This window comes from Epargyreus clarus, unplaced genomic scaffold (genome assembly GCF_041222505.1).
Source record: "Epargyreus clarus isolate Ecla_fem2 unplaced genomic scaffold, WU_Ecla_fem_2.2 ptg000003l, whole genome shotgun sequence".
Classification (NCBI taxonomy): Eukaryota; Metazoa; Arthropoda; class Insecta; order Lepidoptera; family Hesperiidae; genus Epargyreus; species Epargyreus clarus.
This window is the reverse complement of record NW_027332211.1, coordinates 3,191,072-3,207,040: the sequence shown is the minus strand read 5'-3', so window position 1 is coordinate 3,207,040 and position 15,969 is coordinate 3,191,072. Positions and strand designations below refer to the sequence as shown.

Below are 15,969 nucleotides of genomic sequence, written 5' to 3'. Positions count from 1 at the left end.
GTTTGATCCCTGTTTCTAGCTTCCCAAAAGCATGTAAATAGCCAATCGCCAATGCTAAAAGTAATACGTCTGCTGCGACCCTAACTGTGTACTGCTTCAACGATAATTGCAACTGTCGGTAATTAAATCACGGCCTTCATGCTGTTTTAGTAGAATTGTTGTCGTAACCCTATATGAGCGGGCGTCGAGTGCCTAAGCCCTTTGAAGGATTGTGACTCAGGACAAAAGCTTAATGACTGTACATTAAATGATTTTTATATCAAGCAATGTTAAGGTTGTTTTATTTGTTTCTAGAAATACTCATATGCACCCGATGTTAAGGTCTGTGCCAATTTGACATATATGACTCTACTTACAGGTGTTCCATCTGAAGGTAATCGCAGAGGCTTTGTTACTCCAGACGACGAAGACGGTTTCCTCATATGTAATTTAACTGGTATGTATTAAAAGCGTTATCTAAAAAAATCTCATTAATATTTTAGTACTTTGTATATAACAAGTACGAGTCGGCATGTTGGATAGCCAAATAAACAAACACGTCTCCATTTATAGTCACTAACAATGGCTTATAAACAAAGGCATATGACCGTTATGGATTCCGTCTGGGGGTTGATTGCGTAGCGTAGGGGAGTCTATATTGATTTTATATTTGCACAGGAATTTCCAGTGCTATATGAATCATAGGGTTATAATATTAACCGTTCGCTGGCGACGGTATTTTTAAATTTCATTAACAATGTTGATGAGTTTCGTTTTGAGCATTTATTTACCATATTTCCTTTAATTTCACAGCAGCGCGAACACTGCTGATAATGAGCAAATAGACGTAACGGTGATGTCGCCGCAGTCGTTCGGGGAGATCTATCACTAAATGTGGTAGGACACTTCGTGGTTCAACTCCTGAGGCACCTTTACCACACCTTGGTATTAGGCAGAAACAACACCATTGTTCAACGCTGCTTTGTTCCTGTTTGATGTGTGTGGTAAGGAAGATATATTTATTAAATGTGTTTCAACTTACTCCTCAGGGATAGCAACACATTTGTGGCCGACCTCAGGTACGATTCTTATCTTAACATGGGTTCATTGAATGTGTCCATGGGCGGCAGTCGCCGCTTACCATCCAATGGTCAGTATGCTCGTTTGATATTTCAATATAATATAAAAATCTGAAAATTGAGAAAACCAACTGAAACAAAAAGAATGGAAGATAATGAAGTCACCACCGTTATTCTACCGTCCCTTGTTAAACGTGCGCAGAATAGGAAGCAGAGTTGGATTTCATGAGATTAATAAATTCGCGTTGATTTGCGGTGACGAGAGCCGGCGTCGGTCGTGAGCAACAATTTCCTATTTAAACTTTCAATTTTTTGTAAAAACAATAATTCGTTGAACACAAACCTGTATTAGGTACAATATACACATAACATAGCTGTATTAGGTCTGTGGTTGAAAGTATTCCTACGAGCATTGCTTCAAAACATTGTTTCCCGCCGGCTCTTGCAAATAATGATGCAACGATGTATGAACATTTCGATAATATCAACTCCAAAATATTCATAAACAAAATTTTACGATTTTTACACGATAACACGAGTCAGTCTGCAAAATTGACCTTCAATTACTAAATCCTTGACATATTTTGACAAAAATATCCGTCCTCCTCGAAAATATTCAATTATCAACATAGTGAAATTATCGCACTGATTATTCGATATTATAAATATATCGATATTTTAGACTTTTAGACTTTGCTAGAAATATCGATAAATTCACAAAATTGCATCCCTACTTACGAAACGGCAGTTTCATAACACGCGGCAAGGTGGAGTGTTGACCCGCGGTACATAATTACACCGCGCCGGCTGCAGCGGTAACAATTGCACAGAAATTATTTTTAGCGGAACTGAGTCAAAGGTTACGATATGCTACGGTCAATTCATATCAACAACCGACAGTCGGCGACAAAATAGACCGTGAAAATTCTTGAAATATGACAGCAATAAATGAGGGGCAAGAATATATTTTCAATTATTGATAAGTTGACAATATGGCGCTGATTTTACGATATTACTAGTATATCGATATTTTAAACCTTAGCTATAAATATAGATGATTCCAGCATCTTAGGTACATCCCTACAAAACGCGAGTTTCATAACACGCGGCAAGGTGGAGTGTTGACCCGCGGTAATTACGCCGGCGCCGGCTGCAGCGGTAACAATTGCACGGAAATTATTTTTAGCGGAACTGAGTCAAAGGTCGATGGTCGAGTGGAACAAAGGATAGCGCCGCGACCCGCGAGCGACGTGACACGATAATCTTGACATGTTTTTCTGCCTAAAATAATTTTTTTAGCTAACTTAGTAACTGATGGTAGAACTAGTAGAGGGAGCGCGGAGCTACGATTACCGTACGTATTTTTAGTGTAGAGCATTTCTTGCGTTTCACGAGAAGGTTATTGCCTTCAAGAAGGGCATTACATCTCTGATCAGTTTCAAGTTGAACCCTTGTTCTATATTGTTTCTCTCTTCGTTAGTTAAAAAAAATATCCCTCGTATCACACTCATAGACTCGAGTCTTCTCTCTGAGCGAGAAAGGCCCCAGACCGCTACGCTGCCTACCAAAAATTGTACTATTATAGTTTGTTTCAGTTATATTATAAAATATTATGTATTTTCTTCCCAATGAGAAGTGCTATTATATTTTAAAATATACTAAGAAAGTCGACAAAGACAATCAAATCAGCTGGAAATAACAGCACTCTTCATTGAAATTTCCTTACGACTGCAGCAACCTCACGGTTCCACATGAATAAACAACGCTAAGGTTTCTTTACCGCTGCCAAATAAATAGTGTTGCATTCTTGCGTTGTTCGCTTTACATTTTATTTTAAGTTTTTAAATAGGTATGCCAATTAAAGTTGTGGCACCAGTGAATATTTCATCCTATTACCTACTTAAGAGTATTTGTTTAAATTTTAGCAAAAAAACCTTTGCTTAAGAATGTCATGACGAATAATATACCTATACGCGAATGACTTAATCCCTACAGAGAAAAAAAATATATTTAAAGATAAGGTTGGGTAGGTTACATGTACCTACTTTTTTTCAAAATATTGTTATCAGGTCACTAGATCATGACATGAAAGGCGAAAAACGTCCTGAATAAACCATGGACATGGGATTCATTTAGTCAATACGAAACAGAAATGGTAACAATTCATGTCAACAAGACGTTGCTTACATTAAAGACTGACAGATATATGATCATTATGCGCATATCAAAGCTTCGAGCGCTGAAGCTATAACTTGTTTCAATAAGTAACGAAAACCATGATTGCGGCTTTTATATCTACTTCTTGTTCACACATTAACAAGCAAGAGGTAAATAGTAATGCCCTCAATTTGGATTAAATTTCTCAATGAGACACTTATAATAGCGTCTCCAATCTCGAGCTTATATTTTTAAATACTATTTCAATTGTCTCTATTTCGTTTATTTTACTGCAATCGACAGTATAAAGTATCGATATCCGAATCCTTGTAATGCTTCCAGAATAACTCACACTATAAATCCTAGGTGCATTTTAATCTGTTTCATATTGGTATTTTACAGAACAGCAGATAGGTTCATATGCAAGCAATAACTCATATCACATTTTGATGTTTCATTTTCTATTTAAGGAGAACAGCACTAACCTGCCCATACGCAAGCACAGTAGCGTTGTACCCGTCGAGGGCGGCTTCCACCAGCTTCCTGACGCACGTGTCGTACACATCCTGCTGGGCGGCGGTGGGCTCGAACGCGAAGTCGAAGGTGAAGGCGCGCTCGGAGCCGAGCGCCACGCCGCCCTCGCCCGCGGGGCCGCCGGCGCGTGCGCATATGCCGCACCCTTCGAGTACCTCGCCAGGGGTTTGGGGCCTGATCCTGCAAAGATAGAAGGGATAAGAAAACGGCATTTAGTTCAAGATTCGTAAGAGAGATAGTATTAAGGTTTTGGTAAGATAAGCAGAGGAAGAGAGACAGAGAGTATTAATATAGAAATGAAATGAAATAAATTTATTTTGTATAGGCCTACTGTGGCACTTACAAATTGTCAATTACAATATTTTTTCTTAAACTACTACCTGATAGGAACCTAAGCTCAACTAAGAAGATCCGGTAAGGAACTCAGTGGGTTTGTCTTTTACTAGAATCGTAGTTTACGTAGAATTTCTGTTTTCAGCAACGATTATTTTGAGAAATTATAGAATATGGCGAGCATAGGTCATATGATGGTAAGTGAACACTACGGCTCTATAGATAATTGAAATCAACACTAAATGGGATGAGGTCAGCCACAGAGGCTACTAATGAGGATTAGGTTAAAAAACCTCGTGTACCTACCTAAGTCTGACTGGCCATTTATAACCAGAACACATCAATTCAATTGACGAATATGAATATGAAAACGTAGTACAATTGCTTAACTGACATTATGACTCGAGTGTAAATTCAAAGCAGATGCTGTATAAGACAGTGGCCTGCAGTGTACCGTTACGGCCACCTGTATAGCCGTTGTAGCGCGTGTTGTATACTGTAGTATCTACATATATTACCTTCATCAATTTGACATAATCGGTTTAAAAATATCGGTTGACAAACACAAAAGAAACTGAAAAAGGTACTGAAATGTTTATGTTGTAGTCAAAAGTTGACCGTAATAAATAAAATAAAATAAAAATGTAATTTAATCTCGTCTCGTAGATAGCTACAAAACGTAACATCCGAGACAGAAGAGAGATCCGAGAGAGAGAAATCCGTAGACAAATAAAAGTTTTGTCCCAGCCTATTTGATCTTAGTATGCTGATAAAATTAAAATTGAAGCAATCCATCATTAATTACTGCTCACAGAAGATATCCAATATTGAGATAATATGTTAAACACTATCATTATTGATCATAAAAGAAATAAAAAGTAATCTATGTATTGCAATTTAAATAATAAATAATAATTACATAGTCAAACATCTTGAAGAAGATTAGAGTAAAAAATATCGATAGAACGCTGTTAATCTCCGGTGTGTATCATAAAGTTGGTAATTTGGAGATGCGAGTTGAAAGAAACCTATCCGAGATGCCGTAAAGCGAATAAAGTGGGGTAATAACGTTTATAAATAACACGTGTGATGTAGCTTCGTTAAGATGCACGATATATGCGTATAACTATCCAGTATGGTCGATCCTTGGATTAATAAACGTATATTATACACCATGAGACTGAATTGAATATAATTTATACTGTGTACATTTATCACATGTTTAAGTGTCCGACTACTTGTCTATGTATCCGACCGTAAAGAATGGAAACACATTAATACTTTGAGTTGTTTTATGACAAAAGTTAAATATAAATTTGAATATATTAATTGAACAGAACCACTGAAGAATATTTTTAACAATTTCAATGTGTGTCTAATTTTCTAGCGCATTAAATGTTCTAATTTAAAATCGCACTTATTCAAAGTTCACAGTCTTTTTTTCCTGAATTATACGTACAAAATTAGGTACTACTGCTTTGGAAGGTGGAGATATCTGGAGAGGATTCAGCGTTTAAATAATAATCTGGTCGCGAAACACAATATAATTTTAATCACTTACAGAACCTACTATAGTTTATAAGAAAAAACGCTGTAGGTATTAATATAATTAGCGTAATACAAAAAGTGAAGGTAGAGCGCAATTGAATGAACTGGTAATGGCGACGGAAGCTCCGGCGGTCGCGGCGCGCTGTCTGGGAATGGCCGGCTGCTGTCTTCCACTATGCACTTGATATTGTTACGTATTTGCAAACTTACAGCTTAATAATAATAAATTCAAAAAGTAATAGTTAAATATCTAGTGCATTTAAATATGAAGCTATAAATACTAAGATTTCAAAATATAAAATTTTACACAAGTAGCATCATTTTAACAGCATGTAAGTTAATTAGATATTAAACAGTTTTTGGTTATTTTTAAAATAAAATATAATGAATAGGTAAGGAAAATTCTGCTGAGTAATTTTGATACTAGCAGAGTTGTACAATGAAACGTGCGTGAAGTTCAAAAAATATTTTTTGTTTATAATGTACAAGTAGCGAACAAATATGCAGCCCAACAGACATAACAAGGATTTGTCATTATATTCCAGGATCATATTTTGTAAAAATCTATTTTTTATACTAGATAATGATACCTAATCTAAATACGCTTTATAACTTGAAATACAGCAACGCTTAATAGCATGTATCTCAATGTATTTAAAGCACCCAGTGGAACACATCCGTACCGCCATGCGTACGCGCATATTACATAACGAGCATGCGTCATCGATTTACGCTCAGTGAGAGTGCGTGACCCTGCGTTTTAATTACACACTCTCGTCAATTCCCGCTCTTTCGATTATTTTATTTATAACTCATTATTATGCACGCCGTCAGTCCATTACTATCCCACTGCTGGGTCTCCTTTCAAAGTTTGACATGGGGCTCTTCAAAAAAGGTGCAAAAAGAGCTCTCATACAAAGCCGGCGATGCATTGGCGACTCCTCTGGTGTTGCAAAGGTCCATAGGCGGCGTTGACTACTTTCCATCAGGTAGCACGTCTGCCTAATCGTTAGGTTATACGATAAAAAAATAAATAAAAAGAAAGTAGTGTAGGTTTTTGGTCATAGTATACCAATCTACATTTTACGCATAGTAAAATGTAGATTGGTAATTAGAATACACCTTAATTTTTTATATAGAACTTGCAAGCGTGCAGTTTTGTCCACACCGGTATTGTGCTTTATTATTAAAACAAGTAGAAATCAATATCTAATACGCTCCACGTTAAAATGAATTTAGCCTCAAAAAAACCGAGGTGCGTGTTTAGGATTCCAACTATGAACCCTCAGATTGAAGGCCATATTTGTAGTAGACTATCGCTGCTTAGCTTCGACATTCGTATGGATAACCTCTACGAAATACAAGTACGTGACTAGCTTATTCGGTACCAATAATTTGGTTAAACAGGAAGATGCATGTTACCTTAGATTTACGAGCTGGATATTATCAAATGCAATCCGTGTAGAATGCGATGTATTTATTTAATATAATTTTCGATAAAATGCGGTGTATAATAAAAAAATAGACACATATAGAGTTGTTCCTAAGAAGTAAGGATAAAGGATAATACTGTATTTCCTTACATTTTAATAAGTCAGACACAATTGTTCATTTATCATTTTTAAAAGAATAAGATATTGGCTTTCTTTGCCTTTCTTCAATCTCTCAGACGAAATCACATTCAGACAATTCAAATAATGCTTACTTTGCGTCTTGCATAATGCTCTTCCATGTCTAGCCGTTGAATTTATAAGACTAGTAGTGTCCGCGGCGTCGCCCGTGTTTAAAAAAATAACATGACATACATATAAATGAAAATTAGTAACTTCATTAGAATTATGGGGACGCTATCTGTCGAAAATTGGTCGTACCAACTCAGAAACCTTCGTAGGCACAACAACTTTACTAAAGATCATTAAATGATCAAATGCATAGTGTACGATTCTATAAAGGACATATAGACCAACATGCATTTTTTATATATAGATAGATAAATATTGGCTGACATTTCCTTTGTTGACTTTCAATAATGAAGCAATTTCCATATATTATGTAACAAAGAGCTTTTAAATGAGCAAAACCTCGAGTGCAATATAAACAATATGTGAGCAAAACGGTGTTACTTATCGTAATGGTAAGGCACTTAACGGAGCTAGAACTTCAGTAATGTTTGTTTTGTAAGTAGGATTTCTATTTTAACTCTAATTTATATATGTGATAAGAAATTATGTGTCTGTACATCAAATAGATTTGCAAAAAAGTAGCTAGGAACTCTGAGAATAAGTAATAATAGAATTTATATCATTTTTAGATTTTTTGTCGGTCTGTCTGTGTGTTTGAAATGGCAAACCAAAATAACTAAATTGGATTCAATGAATTAACAATATATTCATAGTACTTATCTTGGCTTAACATTTAGTTTTTATTTCATTCAAATATATCGATTTGACGCAAGAAGTCGCAGGCAAAGCTTGTATGCATAAATCAATACTCAACACTTGCTTGTTAGTAAATAGTTGTGCGGTAAAGAGGCACGCAAAACCACCTACAAAGGCAATCTATTCGAAAGGAGTCAGATTGCATTGTTGCTGTAATGCTATTTAGTTAGCGGTTTCGGTGTTGCATGTTGGTTTTTGTAAGGTTTGAAGTCTAGCATTCACATTTAGGTAATTCAAACTACGTACATTGTAAGAATCTTTTTGAAATACATTTTTGTCTTGTGATAAAAAATAAGAGAATATAAATATAAGTAAATGATAGAAATATAGAGTTAAATCTTATTTCGTTAATACCTACAATCACGAAAGTATACAGTTTTAAATGTTTAGTAGCAAGTAAATTTTCTATTAATCCTACGAAAAAGAATGAATTTGTCTAAATTTAAACATCTCCCGAGGTATTCCCGGAGCTTTATGACATGGTTCACTTCAGGATCCAAAATAATTCTTATTCAAAGCCACTCTACTGCTAATGTCCACAGGCGACACTAACTGCTTTCCATCAAGTAGCACAAAATTATATTGTGCTGCTAGTCTTATCGCTATAAAAATATTTGAATAATTGTGTACTTGTCTCATAGTATATACCTATTAAATTGAACAGTTCTTGTATATATCATGTGCGATAGAAATGATAATATAAGACGTTTGTTATTAAAAGGAAGGTACATAGATTGGTACCGTGCGCCGCACACAATGCAGGTTACACAATAGCGCGCACGCGAACAACTCCGGATGATGGCCGCCGCACGCTCCCGTTGTTTTTTGTTGTCTCATTTTCAATCAAAATAACTGCTTTATTGATTATTTACTAAGGGAAAATGGGCCGAAGACTCTTCGTCTTGTTTTCTTGTGCTATTCTTGCATAAGAGTAAGTTTATTTTAATAGTGAGGTGACTTTACGGGTGCTTGGTCTCGCTTGTTTTTTATATAGTTGCTCTACTGTTTAGGTCTGAGGAGTATGACCAGGTCGAAAAATATAGGTACTTAAAGTATTTTATAGTGTTAAGCTAGAGTACCTACGTGAGGTACGAGTAGCTATATAATGTATGATAACTTTACGTGATTCCTATCCAATCTTTAATTTGTTGTTTTTAGTGCCAATGTTCAATGGATCCAGTTGGTTGGTTTTGGGATATCCTAATTTTATAACCGAAATAATTCTTAAGGCTCTTCGTATCTAGAATATGAAAAGGTAGTATTTGTATCTAGGTTTTCATGGTAGGTTACCATGGAAACCTAGATACAAATGATTACATTTAATTTACATATGCAGAGGTAAAAAGGTCAGGTATGTTGGTAGGAATTAACCTAGAAACACCATCACACAGGAGGTCAGTGTTAATCTACTGAATAATGTATGAGTGCGTAGTATAAAATGGCATAATAATTATACAATTAGATACGCACTGCGTTTAGTAATTATAAGTTGGCGTAATTGTATATTATATTACATGGTGGTGAAATAATATAAGTTAATTTTGATGCAATTATTGCAAACGCAATATAAAATGATATTTTATTAATATTTTGTATTTGCTGTCAGCAATTAATATTACAACTCCAGTAGTAAATCCGAGTGCATTAGAAAAACAAATTGGCAATTATTGCAATAGAGTAGTCAGATTTTTGAAGAAGTAGAGTTTTGAAGGTGGTAGAACCCTTTCTGGTTCGACTCCGGTAGCACCGCCGCTACACTTATTTCTGCCTATTAACACTAGTTTCAAGCGCTGCTCAGGTTTGCTGCTGTTCAGGTTTGAAGGGTCTGGTAAGGGAGACATTTTCCGACGCGTTCCAGCTAAGTCCTCAGAGGTAGCGGCGCATCTAAGGCTCTCCGCAGGTAGTAATATCTGATCGTACCTGGGGTCAATCCATGGTCGGCAGTAGCCACTTACCATCAGGTGAACTACATGCTCGTCTTTCACTCCTATATTATAAAAAAGTACAAAGTTGACCAAATTAAATTGTAATAATCCTTTGTTAATCTTACGGAGCACTCTGTATTCAGCTCATCTATGTCGAATCCTGCTTAAAGCTTAGCGGATATATAGCCAGCCGGTTCGAAACATGAAAGCTTCTCGTAACGAACTGCACAGTGCACATGCTAGCTCTACTGTAGCTATTTTTCTTTTTGTCAGCTGGGTTAATTTTTTGGCAAGCCATGCCGCAAAAATATATTATTCGAGTATGTAAAGTCACGGAAAGTACTTACAGTAATTTTGAGTTACAATACATTGTGAATAGTCTTACTCTTAACCAACAAAGATTTCAAGTAAAATTTAATTATCAGTACATATTATATTCACTTGAATATGAAAGTGCCTGTTCCGTCTGAACGGTTACATGTTATCGATAGGATTTGCAACATCGCACTTTCTATCAAGATACAGTCTCTATAGATAAATAAAATCAAAAGAGACATTCCAACGAACGAAATGGATAAACTAGTCCGAAATAGTCGTACAATGGCGTACCAGTTGCCAATAGAACCAACGGTAACAATAGCAACTTTCTGAGCGATTGACACGTTTCGACGTTAGTTGCGTCCACTTATCCGTTCAATGTAGTTGATGTAAGTCAATGCTCAACATGTTATGATTGAGCGCAATGACTTGGCTTTCCACTGGAGTCACGGAGTCACGACGTCGAGGCGTTCGCACAAAGGCGAACATCGCGATATAAATATCGCATTGTCAAGTCTGTCGTTGCGACGGCGACTGAATTGACCGGTACTTTTTAACAAGGTGATAAATCCACCTATAGAATCGAATATTCTTTCTGGTAAAAGGATATTATATGGTAGACACGTTACTGTATGCCAAAAGTATAAAGGCAATTTAAAAATCGCAGCATTAACAAATCCATCAAAACGTTTTGTTGCTGAATGAAGTTCAGTGCGTTTGTTAAATGTCCTGCGAAAAATGATATCTCTGCATTGTGAACTCGTCGTGAGTGCCGATAACGAACAATTTATTGAGAGCCCAAAAAGCTTACTGAGTAAGCATTTTTTCCTTATCCTCACATTGGCCTTTAAATCTGTCGCAATTCTTTTTGTTATAAGTTACTTGCGTTTTTATGTAGATAAATACCAAAAAAGTCATCACTTAGAAGGGAACATTTATTTGGCAATAAATAAAAAGTCAACAATAAATATACTCAAAGGATATACCATCTCATAATTTATATTCCGACTCAAAGATCCATTAGCGAGTTGCGAAATTTCCAATCAAAACATCGTTGCACAAAACCGCAGTGTCCATAAATCAGCCGACGAAATAAAATACCAACGAAAAGCATAAGGCTAAGTAGAACGTACGTAGGCGATAGTGCCTCAATATTTAGCCGCTCGCCCACCATTAATTGCCACCAGGCAGCGTGGGTATACGTAGAAAATCATAACCTCTCATTTATCCTTACAAATGTCACGGGGGACTGGCAAAATGAAATCGGAGCAACAAGGTCTGCGGATTCGAATACATTATACAATTAAATGCGAAGCTCCGTGGGCAGCTGGTTGATATTTGGAATTATTTTAGTGAAACTTAGTTGTGTGCGGTTATGGTAAATGGGAATCCAATTGTGAAAATTTTAATAGCTTTCCGGACTTTGGAAATATCTTTAGTTGTATACACAGTTTGAGTCGCAAAAAGTTTGCAGTGCCCTGATCATCGCCACTTATGTACACGGTTACACCCGTAATTAACCGCAAATCGGGAAACTGAAGTCAGTTAAATGTGTCGCTATCCCTAAAGCATAAGTTGAAATTAGTGTAAGTAGTACAGTCTTTAAATCAAAAGCACAGAAGCGTTTAACAGGCAAAAGTACTGTTATTAGAAACCGTGTCACTTTGGATCCTCTGCAGTCAAACTACGTAGATCGCATTTGATAAATACAACTTTTCAGAAGACATTTCAGTTCAGCTTTAAAAGTTTTGACATTTGAAACCTAGGGTGCAATAAAAATGTCGGTTAAAGGAAAATCATACGACATTTGGCTATTCTTCTTCAATGCTAAATTTATGAGCAGACAGTCTACGTGATTGAACGAGACAATCATAAAATAGGTGAAGGATTTCGTACAACGAGGTGTATTGGGTCAGTTAGCCATCACGACCGCAATTTGTCCAACTGGCAATAATGTGGCCGCATAAGTGCACATAACATCTAGATTGCCCGGCGGACACTACTGGGTAGAACTTGCATTATATAACATGTACTGTATTTATGTTAAGGAAATTCCCGAATCCTATGAATCTATTGTTTAGAATATAAAAGAAGTAAGCGTTAGGTATGATTGTTAATCAAAGTTTTGATAAAAAAGTAAGTGCGTCCTGCAAAATTAAATTGAATAGAAGATATGCGAAAGGTGAAATTTAGTGTAAAATACACTTATCGTCAACATACATTATTTTAAAAGCCTTCTGACCTAGAATAAGTTTTGATTTCGAAAGCATCTTCTTATCATTATGCAAACCGGAATAAGCTGAAGGTGAAGATGAAATTGGTCGTGCTAAGTACTGACCAGGACAGCTTCAACGATAGAGAACAGTTTTATTTATCCTATTAAACAAGCTATTATTCATCATTATTAAAAATGGGAAAGATCAAGTAACAGTGACGATAAATAAACAACAAAGTTTTACTATTGTTCTTTAATGTTATAATGATTTTGGAAAACAATAAAACATAAAAAAACTTTGTAATGACTTTGATATTCACACAGTTTTCATATTATATTAATTTTATATTCATGAATAAGAGTCACCTTAATTGGTATGATATAAATGATATTAGAATCAGAATTTTTTATCGTTCAACATATCAAAGACCCAGTGCAAAGTACTATTGAAACACTCCATAACACGTCGACAATTCAATAGGTACCAATTCCGGTGGGTATTGACTCCCACACGTCTAAATAAAATATTTAAAGAACGAATGTCATAGAATATTCAATAGAAAAAGAGTAGGTACATCTTACGAACATTGTTTGCATACAATTATCATAATAGGTCTTTGGGCGAAGGGAAAGTAAAAATTATTGTTTAGACTTGATGATTTTTTCTTGAATGTATCTGTTAGCATTAAACCTTTGAAGCTTTACCAAAATTCGAGTAGAATTAGATTCAATTATTCAACTATCTATCATAGGTAAACGTCAGTTGACGTCACTTTGATGTCTATAACTCCACACCATTTACAATTAGCGTAAGCAGTGCAGTTGCTAATATAGAATTTTGTTTTGATAGACGGATTTTCAAAAATATTTCAGTAAGACAAGACAAGTAAGACATGCGATGCTGGAGGAAGTTACGAAGTCCAACCTTAAAATATACTTTAACCACATAAGAGCGTTAATTATTTTTGTGCCAAAAACACTAATTACTTGTCTTTGGGTTCGCAACTTTTATTTAAACAGCAAAATATTTTCACACGGTTCCTTTTTGCTTTCTTTTTTTATAAATCCACCAAAATTTCACTTTCATAGCATAGGTTTTTGTTTGAACAACGAAAACATTTTCGCACGGTTTCTTCTCAGTCATTTCGACTTCGTTCCAGGACCAAAAAAATCGAGCACCACGAACAAATACCAATCGTTACGGTTGCAGACAAGTAATTACGTTTTTAACTGAGTTTGGCGCGCACAAAAACTGTATTATAATTAAGCTTTGTAAAAAATTAAACGTTCTTATTTTTGGAGCGTTGTGAGTGACAGTGCGATTTAAGCTTTTTGTCGGAGATTCACAAGTTGTCGGTAGGTATTTTAGTGATGATAAATATACTGGCGGCTTTTAATCTTAATCTAGGTATTTGTATTTACTTTTCTATTGGACCGATGACTTGTCAGTGGATGGCAATGATTGGCAATGTCTGGACCGATGACGCAGACGCTTCGGTCACTAAGAACCTGACGTGGAATGACGATGACCGTGTCTTGGGTGAAGCCCAAAGGTGCGCCACACGCCACTCCTCACCAAGTGTGGCGTGGAAGAAAAACGAGCTGATGACGATGATAATGGGAACAATTTAGGTAAAAAATATAAAGAAGGCGTAACTCTAAATAAACGTGAGGATATTCTACATTTAATAACATTGTATGATTCTAATAATAACAGTACACTTTAGCCTAATGATAAATTTGTATTACTTTCGTCATAGTCGTCAATTGTTGTCTTCCTGGGTGTTTCGTTATGAACAAGAAATTCCTACGGTTCTTGATTATTGGGATCAGTCAGTCCAAATGTTACAATTGTAAAATTAAACACGGAACTGGTTTTTTGCAAGGATCAATATTTAGCACAAACTTTTATCAAAGAATTTATACGAGTTTTATGAAGTTGAGGGTTTATAAAAAATATTTTTGGTATGATTTTCAGAATTTTTCTGAACTTGTATTTTACGCTCCACCCTCACGTTTTGTTGGCACGCGTACAGCGTGCTTGCAGTGGAATATTTCAATAACAAAAAAACATTTTCGATGAAAAGTCGATTAGGCACATAACCGATGTGATATATTTAAGAAAGTTCACTGTTAGATATTTTAATAATATAATGCTTAAACTGTTATACTCAATTGCTCATCCCACACGCGCCTACAAAGGAAGTGCAAATAATGAAATACAATAGTGCCAACTTGCATTGCAGCTCAATGCGTAGGTTTCCGGCAAGGAATCAAGCTTCTCAATTAACTATCCAAACCTCAAGAGCTTATTGTGTTCACATTTTCATATAAATCAAGACACAGATAAAGTTTATATAAATTTGTAAAGCTTAAAAAGATAAAAAGAAACAAATTAATATAAAGTTTAATAAGAAAATTAGTATCTTCAACATACATTTATAAATTAAAAATCCCAACCATTTTGAAGTTCACTTGGTTTATTGAATTATAAAAGACATACATCCATCATTATGTTAATTGGAAACTCCGGAAAAGATCTGAAAGGGTCTTTAACGCAACAACTTCAAAAGGATACTTTTACTGCGTATAAATTTAGGGTGCCTGCGTAAAAAGTAAAAAAGGGGTGCGTGTACGTATCAAGCGGAGACTAGTGTATACAATATACATAAAGCAATAAGCAGTGCTGTTAACATTGGATCTAGAGGGCAGAGGTCACCGCTCGCCCTCAGCAACGTTATGATGATCGAGTATTAAACCATCAATCAGACCCTCGTTTCCCCTCGGCCGATACACGTACTTCCTCACTTTATGACAACGTAATATCAACACTGTCATAAAATGTAAGAGTTACTTCCAACAATGCGTACAGTTTATTAACGATTGTTTACTACATAAAGGAAATACCGAAGTGTAAGGTGTGATTGTTTGTAAATGAAAGTTCTGATTGTAAAGTCATTCCAACAATAACTTTACAATCGTTTCCGCAAAAAGGAAATTGACGATAAAAGCGTTTATTAAGATATGCGAAAGGTGGAAGGTAATTTGAAATAAATTTATCGCGTATGTATAAATAATGTAAAATTTTATCGTGAGAGTGTCTTTAATATGCAAAGTGAAATAAGCTGAAGATTCAGTCTAAGAGTTTGCTAAACTTAACCAAATAACGACGTGCTGTTTTAATAAAAGTAATTGTAAGAGTTAAAGTAAAGTGAAAGAAACATGTGATAATACAACGAGTAGATGTCGTAACCAAACAAAAGAACATTACGTCCAAAGGGTCGCATGCACACGCCATATGGCATCAAATAACAATATCAAGTTCCCAACCGTTAGCTCCGATTTCTAAAGCATGATCAAAGTTGATTGAATTGTAGACTTTGATGTTAATGACATAGATGATACAACGGCAGATGATAACGTTCTAAATTACAATGGATTTA

At 35.5% G+C, this 15,969-nt stretch overlaps 1 protein-coding gene across 1 annotated transcript in view; it reads right to left on the bottom strand.

Moving 5' to 3' along the window:
* The window catches only part of Klp31E (kinesin-like protein 31E), a 70,501-nt gene that overhangs the window by 42,107 nt on the left and 12,425 nt on the right, over positions 1-15,969 (bottom strand). The window contains exon 3 of the mRNA XM_073083621.1: positions 3,701-3,929. Coding sequence (XP_072939722.1) covers positions 3,701-3,929 — 229 coding nt within the window. The remainder of the gene's footprint in view (positions 1-3,700; positions 3,930-15,969) is intronic.